This window comes from Theropithecus gelada, chromosome 12 (genome assembly GCF_003255815.1).
Source record: "Theropithecus gelada isolate Dixy chromosome 12, Tgel_1.0, whole genome shotgun sequence".
NCBI classification, from domain to species: Eukaryota; Metazoa; Chordata; class Mammalia; order Primates; family Cercopithecidae; genus Theropithecus; species Theropithecus gelada.
The window spans coordinates 101,463,144-101,475,380 of NC_037680.1; the positions used below are offsets into that span (position 1 = coordinate 101,463,144).

Genomic DNA, 12,237 nt, shown 5'->3' on the forward strand with positions numbered 1-12,237 from the left:
GACACAGGCACAAAGATCTATTATTTTCAATTACTTCCTTGGAGATTTTTTGGGAAGATTTATTTTCAGATTTGGAGGCAACTCATTGCCAACTATGTCCTGGGGGCATGGGAGATGGGTGGATTGGCATGGGCGAGAGGACTTGAGCCTACAGGTGGGAATTAGGTGGGAGATGATATCGGAGGCAGAGTCCTCCTGGGTGCCTGGAATAGTGATATCTAAGGTGGCCTAAAGCTACATACAGGGAAATTAAAAGACCTGAGATGCTGACCCAGACAGTCAGGAACCAAGAGAACTGGAGCCAGAATTAAGCTGGGAATAATGCTTTGGGCCAGAGCTCATCACAGGGCAATCTTTTCTAAATAAAGAAGTGAGATCTATTTAAGAAAAGAATAGTTAAAATGTGTCTTGAGGCCTGGCGCGGTGGCTCATGCCTGTAATCCCAGCACTTTGGGAGGCCGAGGCGGGCAGATCACGAGGTCAGGAGACTGAGACCATCATGGCCAATATGGTGAAACCCCGTCTCTACTATAAGTACAAAAATTAGCCAGGCATGGTGGTGCATGCCTGTAATCTCAGCTACTCGGGAGGCTGAGGCAGGAGAATCGCTTGAACCTGGGAGGCAGAGGCTACAGTTAGCCGAGATCGTGCCATCACACTCCAGCCTGGGCACAGAGCAAGACTCTGTCTCAAAAAAATAAATAAATAAAATAAAAAAAAAGTGTCTTGAGGCATCAGAGTTCTCACCCAAAATATCTTTCTATCACTTCTGTGTACTCAACATTTAAATATGCATTCCAACCTCTCACCTCCCTCCTCACCATCAAGTACTGACATGGCCAGTGGACTTGTATAGCAGAAATATGAACTCAGCTAAAGTCTCCTTCTTTGAGTCTGGGGCTTTGGAATGACTGCTGAAGGTGAATATGAAAATTAGATTCTCTAGCTTGCCTTCTGCACACCTAGAAGCAGCTCAGTTCAGGTCCATGGCAGGCAGTATTCGCTAGGGAAGGGAAGTGGGCCAGAGGGTGGAAAATGTCAGTGGTTCCCAAACCTGGGTCAGCACCTATCAGTCATAGCTCTGATAAGCTTATGACATGGCGGTAACAAACAATCTTGAATCGTAACACAGCGAAATGGTATTTCTCACTCAAGACTATATGACCAACAGGGTTAGCAGAGAGAGAGAGAGAGAGAGTGTGTGTGTGTGTGTGTGTGTGTGTCTTGCTCACTGTGGTTACTTGGGTATTGAGGCTGACACAGTACGTCAAAGGTAAGTAAATCACGGCTTCAGGTACATCAGTAAGTACATCAGGGGAAGCAACTGGGAAGAACTACTTACTGGCTTTGAAGCCTCTGCCTGAAAGTAACACATGTTACTTCTGCCTACATTTCAATGGTTATAGCAAGTCACATGATCATGCTTGTCTTCAAAAGAGGCAGGAAAGTGCAATCCTACCACAAGGTTAGAGCAGAGAAATGGAACATTTGTGATCCCTCTGAGAACCTCCACAAACCTTAAGATTCAGATTCATTATATTTTCCCCAAGTCATTCTAAGTCTTTCGTATATTTGGAAACCTCTGATCTACCCATTTCATCTTTGGAGGAACTTCTGAGCTGAGATATGAGTCCTTTCTTGGCTTCTTGGCAAGGCATCCTAAGTATTGAGTGTAGATTTGCATTCAGCAGGTATCCAATGAACCGTTTTTCTCAGTAACGCACCCAGTCTTCAAGAGGAAACCAAATGCAAAGTAACCATATTTTTTATTTCTATGAACAATAAAATACTTTCATAATTTCACATCCCATTGCTTTTAAGAGCACATATATTACAAATAAAGAAACTCCACAAACTTTAAAGATTAGTATTTATCAACACTTCTGTACACATACACAAATATTTTAATATAATGGTATCTGAAATGTTATTCATATATTTTTAGTACTGTCATAGTATTAACTAAAAAGGATCTTTTAAATTTGGTAAAAACCGTATATTTTACAATCTTTTATTTACATCTGAAATATGCTTAAATGTTACAAAAACATTCACTTTAACCTTTAAAATATGTGTACTAGGACTAGGGTACTGACCATACAATAACTGACAGCAAACTTAGGGTTTGCATTTGAGCTACACATTCACTGGAATTTCATGGCAAATACTCACCTTGGCTTGATCAACACTGCTTAAAGAAAAAAAAATTATACAAAATGTGCAAATTCAGAGATTGGCAAAATTCTGAAGCTTAGCGAGGTAAACAAAAATATTAACACCATGAAAACTTCAAATAAATTAAACCTATCTTCCCCGAGATTAGCTGCAAATTCAGAAAGTTCTCTTAGAGGCGGGTCTGATGCTGCAGAGCCCTCAGACTTCAGCACTAGATGAGATGGAGACCGTGGGTAGGGCCGGAGTTGCTTTGCTAATTACTCGAGTGCAGGTTTGGTCCACTCCGCGCTTTGACGGGTCGTCCCTGCCCGTAATCTTAAAACAGGAAAAAACAACACAACGAAATAAAATAATGCAGAGGTTAATGTTAATATCCCAAACACAAAATTAAAACCCAGAATACAGGTTTTTATTCCCCACAGGGCAATTTATGCAAATTATGAAAAGACTCATATCAAAGTAGATCTAAAGAATTTTTCCCCAAGACGGTGTGCTGGCTTTAACTTTTGGTGAAAGTTAATATAGTTTCACCATCATCTTCCGCTATCTGACATAAATTTATAAATGTCGGGTGAAACTTACAAAATATATCTGAGTAATTCCAGGATTTTATTCTATTCTAAAAGGCTATCATTTCTATTGTCAGCGTGTGCCAAAAAAAGGGAAACATTAGAAACCTCATTTAAATGTTTGCATAAAAGGAAATACAGTAAATAAAAGTCTTCACCTGATTTTAATTTTGAAAATAATGTTAGTGTGCCTAAAAAATACTTTTTCAGATTGATTCAAATAATGACGTGTAAGCACAATAACAGCAGAAACTCCAGACACTTTTAAAATATATCTTTGTACAGAAGAGATTTCTGTACAAAGAATTGTGAAGATTTTTCCACTAACTTCACACATTGTCCCACTGTGCCATGACCACCATCTCTACTCTTCCAAGATAAAATCGCTACTTCTGTTCCCCAAAGAGCACTCAGCTGAGAGCATCCTATACCACCAGTAAATTCTCCTTATGATCAATATCACAAAGCTCTGAATAAATAATCCGACTGATGATGTGTTCAAAGAGTAGACTCCAGGTGCAGTATACCTATGCTTGGCATCACACCAGATTGGGTCTGTTCCTTTCTCTGTATTTTACATTGGATACCCATCGTCACAGTTGACTTCAGTATGCTGTTATTCTTACTGAATGTTGAAACAGACTCCAAATGGGCATCTTATACTGATGCTTAATCTGAATGCTTATATGCATTCCTTTGGCCTCAAGCCTTTTATGCTTTTTTGCTATTTATTATAAACAGTATGGAATTTTGGCACCTATAAAAGCAATTATTGCCATGCGCTGGGGCTCACGCCTGTAATCCCAGCACTTTGGGAGGCCGAGGCGGGTGGATCACGAGGTCAGCAGATTGTGTCCATCCTGGCTGACATGGTGAAACCCCGTCTCTACTAAAAATACAAAAAAATTAGCCGGTGAGGTGGCGGGCACCTGTAGTCCCAGCTACTTGGGAGGCTGAGGCAGGAGAATGGCATGAACTCGGGAGGCGGAGCTTGCAGTGAGCCGAGATCACGCCACTGCACTCCAGCCTGGGTGACTGAGCGAGACTCCGTCTCAAAAAAAAAAAAAAAAAAAATTGTTGCCTGCTGGTCAGTGACAACTCAAACTACTTTATCTCAACATCTCCATTTTACACAGTAGCATCCACTTTATCTTGTCTTGTCTCTTTCCTTATACTGAAGGTTCCTTCATTAACTAGATGTATTCAAAATACTCTCTAAGCTAATACTTTTCTAGACACTTTTTGAGTGAATTGCATATGTAGCTGAAACAGCAGAAGGACGAACATAACTACATTTTTTAGTTTTAATCATGGGGCTTTTACCCATTCCTGCATGTAAGCTGGGATCATTTTGGAGCACTGATACAATATGAAAAAACAGCAATCATGTAGTTTTTTTTTAGACGGAGTCTCCCTTTCTCACCTAGGTTGGAGTGCAGTGGCACGATCTCAGCTCACTGCAACCTCCGCCTCCTGGATTCAAGCAATTCTCCTGCCTCAGCCTCCCAAATAGCTGGAATTACAGGCGCCTGCCACTACGCCCAGCTAATTTTTGTATTTTTAGTAGAGACGGGGTTTCACCATGTTGGCCAGGCTGGTCTCGAACTCCTGACCTCAGGCAATCTGCCTATTTCAGCCTCCCAAAGTGCTGGGATTACAGGTGTGAGCCACTGCGCCCGGCCTCATGTAGATTTTAAAACTAACTATGGGATTAAAGAAGTACGTAAACAACTGACAATGTTTTGTTAAAAGATTTATAGGAGCACTGTGACCTGACCAAGGACAAAGAAGTTTCCAGCCTCCTCAGACCCTTGCTGGTGCCCAGATATCTGTGGTCATCAGACACTTCTTGATTTCAACCACTTTCTTTTCTCCCTGCCCTTAACTTAAAAAGCGCTTAAGATGTGTACTGAGTTAAGATGCCACGTTAGGATGCTGGATCACCATCTTCATGTTTGCTGGCTCTTTGAATAAACCTGCTTTTCCTCCCATCAACTCTCACTTCTAGCATTCGGCTTTTGAGCAGAGAGCAGCCAAATCTGGGTTTGCTTACACATAATTAATTCTATTTTTCTATTTCTTTTTTATATTTTGATGTCTAGCTATCCATTCTAATTGTTTCTTTTTTCTTTTTCTTCTTTTTTTTTTTTTAAGACGGAGTTTTGCTCTTGTCACTCAGGCTGGAGTGCAATAATAGTATGATCTTGGTTCACTGCAACCTCTGCCTCCTGAGTTCAGTGATTCTCCTGCCTCAGCCTCCTGAGTAACTGGGATTACAGGCATGTGCCACCACACCCGACTAATTTTTTTTCTTTTTTGTATTTTTAGTAGTGACGGGGTTTCACCATGTTGGTCAGGCTGGTCTCGCACTCCTGACCTCAGGTGATCCAACCACCTCGGCCTCCCAAAGTGCTGGGATTACAGGCGTGAGCCACTGTGCCCAGCCTGTTTCTATTTTCAAGTGTTCAATAGAATTTTTTTCTTCATTGTAATTTTATATGTACCTGTTTTCAGAATATGTGCATGAATAGATAGGTATGTGAAGGCATTCCGATAGATAGAGACCTAGGTGACAAATCCCCATTGAAGTTCAGAACCAGGAGGAGGTGTATCTTTCCTGTGGACAGATCTTTTTACAGATCTATTTCTATAACAAGGCCTGTGCAATCCATCAGTTTCTTTTCTTTGTGTCAGTTTCCACGAGGCATAGAGTCAAGTTTTGCTTCTTTTAGCAAAGGTTTCCTGGAAAAGAAAGGATTTTTCTCTCCCCTTAAGCACCTGGTCCTTGTCTTTATATTTTTGTTTTAGCACTTTGAGGTATAGCATATCTTTGTTTTGGAAACAAATCAGCTCAAATATATTTTAAAAGTTGGAGTACGCATTTTCATTTTAAAAGCTACGTTGTTAACTTCAGTTTAAATCACTAGGCTTTCCCCCCGACCCCGTTGATCTCCCTTGAAATGGAAATGGAATTGTTCTAATTAAATAAAAACTTAGAGAGTACTAGCTACTATGGAGGTGACTAGAGAAACTGAATGGCTAGGAAGAGAGGGGTACACCAGAAGGCCACAAAGGACAGAGTAGACATAAAGAAAGAAAAACATACCACTTTTGCTTACAGTACTGAGGGAAATACTAGACACAGAGGAACAGAAGCTGTATAAACACGGACCTCGACAGAGCTGTCAGGAAAAAAGAGAAAAAGCATTTTTGTGCAAAGTTTCTAGGTCAGATGTGATTGACAGTTGGAGACAAGCATTCCTTCACCACCTTCCCAAACTTTCAGATCCATCGTTTGTTCTTTTTATTTCACTCCCAGATTTATGATTTTCCCCATTCTATCATGTCATCTCTCCTGAGTACCTAATTCCCATCACCCCTCAAGTAGCCCAAACCAATACTACCTCCATGAGGAATCCTATCTACGGCAATTCATTTTCTCCAATATAACTCGGTCAACCATTTCTTTCTCTAGCTACAATGGAGAGTTAAAAATCAAGATGGAAGAAGATGGAAAAAAAGAAAAGAAGCAAGATGGGAAATGCAATTAGAAAAAACAGATTCATACAACACACTTCATGGTTTGTGAATCGTATTGATGCCAGGCCATTTAAGGAAAACAAGGGAAATGCATATTCAGTGGGTGGCTACCATGTATGAAGCACTACTGGGAGGCTAATTCAAGTTCTGTCCCTCAGTTTTTCTGTAGAGAACACATCTAAGTCCTGGGGAGGAGCATGCGTGATGAGATGTGCAGGTAGAATGTGAGGGCATGGGGGGGGGGAGCACGGGTGCTGAGATGTGCAGGTAGAGCGTGGGGGTATGGGGGGAGCAGGGGTGCTGAGATGTGCAGGTAGAGCGTGGGGGTATGGGGGGGGGGACATGGGTGCTGAGATGTGCAGGTAGAGCGTGGGGGTATTTATGAATTCTAGGAACTCGGCCAGGAAGTAACATTTGGCTTTCAACCAGTTGATTTTTAGCCACCCAAAAAGTACTGAGATGACTGAATGCCCACATTTTGTGTGCAGCCTTACAGAACATGCTGTACACATCCGAGACATCATGGATGACTTGCTTATGGAGTGGGTGGTAGAGTTTTATCTGAATTCTGCACATCTGCAGGAGGCCCAGCCGCCACAGAGGCAGTCTTGGTAGCAAACAGCCATGACTAGTCTTGGGGTTCATCCTGAGTATAGTGCAGAGACCCCCTCAACTGTGGACTCCACATCACCACCTTGGGGTTGTGCGGTCCTCAACCAGGGATGGCGGAGGGTGGCAGCAAACCCTCATGGGAATGCCACCCAGTGTTCCTCAGCATTTGATGGGACTCACATAGTCTAGAAAAACCAAGGGTTCATGTGGACTGTGGAAAGTATCTGGATTCTCATAATCCTTTTCTATAGATTTTTCCCCAACCTGACCTCTGCTTTGGGGCAAGAGGTGGTGTGCACAGGAGAGAAAATAGATCAGCAACATGGCGCTGATGCAGTGATTTCTGCAGCAAGAAAAGGGCCTCTTTCCTGTCCTTCTGGCATTGGGGGTGAAAGGGATTTTCTGTCCACTGATCGCGCATGTGCACCAAGGAGCGCTTACCTGCTCATTCATGATAGTGGAGAGTTCGCTGAGCATGTCCTTGTAGTGGGACCTCAGTTCTTCCTGGTACTCCAGCTGGTCCTCTTTGATGAGGCGCTCATTCACGTCAAGGGCCTGCCCACATGCATCTGCAAATTGCCTTTAGCAACAGCATTAAACAAATTAAAAACCAGTCCTCGCAAGTGGCATTGAGTTCAGTGACTGAGTTCAGAGTCAGGCTGCTGATGGACTCTGCCACCTCAGTGAGTTTTGGTGTGATGGATTCTTGGGGAATTGAGGACTCCCTGTCTGAGGAAGTTCAAGGAAGAACATTTCAACAAAGAGAAGCTTACCTGAAGATCTCCTTCAAAAGCTTTACTTGGTTGTCAGGGTACTTCTTTGCATTGGTTTCTTCAAGAAAAGCTCGTGCATAGGCCATTGGCCCAGCATTAACCTGTTGAGAAGAGAATTGGTGGAGGAAGAGCTACCTTCTGCATGGAAGGAGTAGCAACTGTGCACCAATGGTGTGGTACCCCGATCTCACACCCTGCCTTCTAGTCCACTCATTTGTATACCTGACTTAGTTGCCGTCCTCCAACTTGTCAATAAAGCATGAGTCTGAGCTCTACCTTTCATTGACAAACTTCCTAAACTTCAGTCCTTTGCCAATCCTTCCATTTTTTTTTTTTTTTTTTTTTGCCATATCTGCACATTACCTGAACTGCTGTTTTTTTTTTTCTTCATTGTTTTCTTTGTTGGAGACAGGGTCTCACTCTGTTGCCCAGGCTAGAGTGCAGTGGCATGATCACTGCAGCTTCAAACTACTGGGCTCAAGTAATCCTCTCGCTTCAGCCTCTCAAGTAGCTGGGACTACAGGCGTTTGCTGCCATGCCTGGCTAATTTTTTTAAAAAAGTTTTTCTAGAGATGGGGACGGTCTCACTACATTGTCCTGGCTAGTCTCGAACTCTTGGCCTCAAGCAATCCATCCGCCTCGGCCTCCCAAAGTGCTGGGATTACAGGCATGACCCACCCACCGAATCTGCCGTTTTCTTAATAGCTTTTAAAACTAGACTCACTTCTAGTAACTCCAGGATATTTATTTAAATTGAACATTTGTGAAATCAAATGTTTGAAGTGCTAGTTTTTCTCTATTAACACTCAGATAAACACATACTACTTTGAAGGGATAACCCACAGTGGTGGTGGTGTGGGCACTGCCCCGGAATCACTGTTTCACTGGCTTCCATTTCATGGTCTGGCTCAAGGAGGCATTTATCAGATTTGCTGAATGAATGCACAATGCTGGGTTCAGTTCATGCTCATGCACATGGATGGCCTCACTTGTGCAGGAGTCCAAATCCTTTAGTGCATAGAAGCTTTTAATGTGGCTGTCAGGCTTGGGAAGGAAAAAGGTAAAAGAAGAAGGAAGCTGACTTCAGGGGCCTGTGACCAGCAGGCATGGCCAGTGTGGCAGATGCAATCACTGGTACTGGGTGTACCATCTTTTGCTTCTTCAGATCCAATCTCCACTTCCCTCCACTCAGCTATGTGCCTAGGGAAGTCATCCTGCATGGGACAGGACCATGGCTCTCATGCTTTCTGGCCTTCTCGACCCATGGGGGACACAGACAAGGGAGGTAGGGAAGGGAAGAGTGTGGTCAGTGTCAGGATCAGTAGCATTAATTTTTCCTTTGGCTTTTTTTTTCTTTCTTTCTTTCTTTTTTTTTTTTGAGATGGAGTCTTGCTCTGTCACCCAGGCTGGAGTGCAGTGGTGCGATCTCAGTTCACTGCAACCTCCACCTCCCAGGTTCAAGCGATTATCCTGCCTCAGCCTCCCAAGTAGCTGGGATCACAGGCGTGTGCCACCACGCTTGGCTAATTTTTGTATTTTTAGTAGAGGTGGGGTTTCACCATGTTGGCAAGGCTGGTCTCGAACTCTTGACCTCAAGTGATCCATCCGCCTCAGCCTCCCAAAGTGCTGGGATTACAGGCATAAGCCACTGCGTCCAGCCGCCTTTGGCTTTTAGGCTCCAATATAGCTGTGCAGGGTGCTACTACTGATCTTCCTTTATTTTAAAATTTAATACTTTGTTCCTTATGAATACTTAGGATCAATTTATTAATATAATAAATAAAAATTCATGCCTTATTCCTGAGTTACTTGGGGCTCCCTTTAATTTTGTGCCTGAGGTGAGTGCCTTACTCACCTCACCTGCCTGGCTCTGGTCAGAGTACTAGGCCCCAGGCTTCCTGCTTGCAGAAGCCTCCTTATCGCCAGCTGAAGCCACTCCTGTCTACTTGTCTGTCATCAGACAGACCTCTCAGCTCCCCTGTCTGCTTCCACTAACCCTCCTCTGCTTACATCTTCAGGTCTACACTGGTCACACCGCCTGAGTGCTGCCAGTCCCTGTGCCAGCCCTTTCTGGCTTTCCCAAATGCTGCACACATTTTTGGGAACAGTTTATTTACTCTGTCCTCCTCAATCACTCACTGAGCATGCCAGCTGCTTCCTGTCACAGCTCTGCCAGACAGATAAACATGTATACACCTTCTATGAACTAGTAATCATTCTTTTTTGGATTTGTTTCAGAACAATTTTTTAAGGCCCTTAATGACAGATATGTACAAGAATGTGGTGTTTCTTCATTTGTTAATTCATTTGTTAGTATACAGATATAGGACACAGTTATCCATAGAAGATGGGATAGCAGAGTGGAGGAAGAATACATTTTATTTCAGCTAAACCTAAGAAAGAGATATCTACAGGTTTCGAGTAACGTTAATGCACATTGACAACTCGAAGCAATTTTAAAGACCCAGATAAAGGTGTTCTCACAAACAGAAAAATGTTTCTTATATTCTTTGTAAACAAAGTTCCCAGGGCATTTTCCACCCAGTTTCATTGGCCATGTGCATCTCAGCCCTGGGCAATGCTTACTCACCTTCACGCTGACACTTCCTTGCAGTTTCAGCTGCAGTCTGATCATGTCCACTTCTTCCATTGTGCAAAGCTGATTAAGCTCAGAAACCTTCTTGGACATCTCGTCAATTGCCACTTCAATTGGATTCAGTTCTGTGCTCGATTGGCTAATGACTTGTATTCTCTTCTTCACGTAGGGGAACAGGTGACTCGCTGCACAAAAGCCATACAAAAGGGATTTCAAGGTTGAGGATTAGTGAAGAGTCAAGGGTTTCCCTGAAGGACCAGAGAATCACCTATCATTTCACAGCACATGGCACCTTCCATTCTGCATGCTTTTCACGCATGGGAGTTACTTTTTCTGCTAGGTGCCATCCTCTCTCATACCTCTTAGCTTTTGCCCAAACTCCTTTGACCTGGTGTGCTCTTCTGCCTTCACTGCTAACAGGCCCTCATTCTCAGGGCTGTTTTAGGCCTTTAGATTTTTTTTCTTTTTTTTTTTGAGATGGAGTCTCGCTGTGTCGCCAGGCTGGAGTGCAGTGGCGCGATCTTGGCTCACTGCAATCTCTGCCTTCCAGGTTCAAGTGATTCTCCTGCCTTAGCCTCCCAAGTAGCTAGGACTACAGGTGTGCACCACCACGCCCAGCTAATTTTTGTATTTTTAGTAGAGATGGGGTTTCACCATGTTGGCCAGGATGGTCTTGATTTCTTGACCTCATGATCCATCCGCCTTCGCCTCCCAATGTGCTGGGATTACAGGCGTGAGCCACCGCACCCGGCCAGCCTTTAGAATTTCTAAACACTGAAAAGATTAAAGCTTCCACAGCAACTTGTAAATTCATATAAAAACTATACTAACCCACAATACAGAATGCCTAAATATATGCCAAATAGTATATATTGATATAGCTTTGTTGTGGCTTTTTTATTTCAAAAGTTTTGGATACATTTGCTGAAGGCAGATGCTTGTCACAGTTTAGACGTCAGTGCTACTGACAGGCTGTAGCCTAATCCGAGATGGCCCAGTTCTCAAAGCGGGTTACTGATCATTTCCTCCAGAATGCCCTTGCTCACCTTGCAGCCAGCCTTAGGAGCCCCCACGGGTGCTCTTGTTTCATTTCTCATGCTCTGCTCACCTGAAATTCTTGCCTTACTTGGTTCTTTCTCCTACCAGACTGTGAGCACCTTGAGGGCAAGAATCATGTTTCATTTGCGTTGCCAGTACCTAGAACAGTGCCCAGCCCCTAGTAGGGCCTCATTAAACATGTGTTGAGGAAATGAAGGGATGACTAGCTCACAGCATGGATCTAGAGAGCGCATGGAGGGATATTGGAGATCCACATCTGCATTAGCTCTCCAGATGAAGAATGTGAATCCCAGAGTGGTGGTTTAGAATGTCGCCCCAAAGCACACGATGAGAGCTGCTAACCCTGAAACAGTTGAAGGTAGACTCAGAGGAAAGTTCAGAGTGCCTTGTGCCTTTCCCAAGGCACTGACCCCATGACCCTTCACACTTACAACCTAAAGGGAACAGGTATGCAAAGCAACTCTTTTGACAATTTCTCCTCTGGTTGACTTCTGTTAATAGAGAATAAAGAGATGGAAAGCTCTTCTTGGCAAACATTTCCAAGTTAGCACATTTTGAGTACTCCTCTGCAGGACTGAAATAACTCTTGATGCCTACTGATCCAGCCCTATAAAGGGGCCTGTGCTGGAACAGGTGCACACATGTGGCCCGGCTGCCTGCACCTACTTGTCAGGATCGTCCGTCGCTTGCACTGCTCCGCCACTCCACCGTGCTTCTTGCCCGACAGCGTGAAGGGCGTCTCGAAGACAAAGCGGTTGATGTTGTGGTGCATTTCGAAATCTGTCTTCCGGTCTTCAACTTCCTTTTCCTCAAAGAATGGCGTGACATAGGTCACCTGGATGTAGGCATATTTGGGGTCCAAATCCTTGGGGTTTACCTGTGTTAACAGATTTTGGGCAAAGTGAGTGGTGTG

The 12,237-nt window shown here is 43.6% G+C and overlaps 1 protein-coding gene across 4 annotated transcripts in view; it reads right to left on the minus strand.

Moving 5' to 3' along the window:
* Positions 1-1,747: 1,747 nt before the first annotated feature.
* Positions 1,748-12,237, minus strand: part of DOCK10 (dedicator of cytokinesis 10) — a 279,740-nt gene continuing 269,250 nt past the window's right edge. For 3 of the 4 annotated variants that reach the window (XM_025404350.1, XM_025404348.1, XM_025404351.1), the window contains exons 52-56: positions 11,991-12,201; positions 10,260-10,450; positions 7,670-7,770; positions 7,338-7,476; positions 1,748-2,490 (exon numbers count right to left, since the gene is read on the minus strand). In XM_025404350.1, coding sequence (XP_025260135.1) covers positions 2,374-2,490; positions 7,338-7,476; positions 7,670-7,770; positions 10,260-10,450; positions 11,991-12,201 — 759 coding nt within the window. In that variant the 3' untranslated portion in view covers positions 1,748-2,373. Of the gene's footprint in view, positions 2,491-5,850; positions 5,927-7,337; positions 7,477-7,669; positions 7,771-10,259; positions 10,451-11,990; positions 12,202-12,237 lie in introns of all 4 variants that reach the window. The other variant, XM_025404349.1, reaches the window with a different exon arrangement.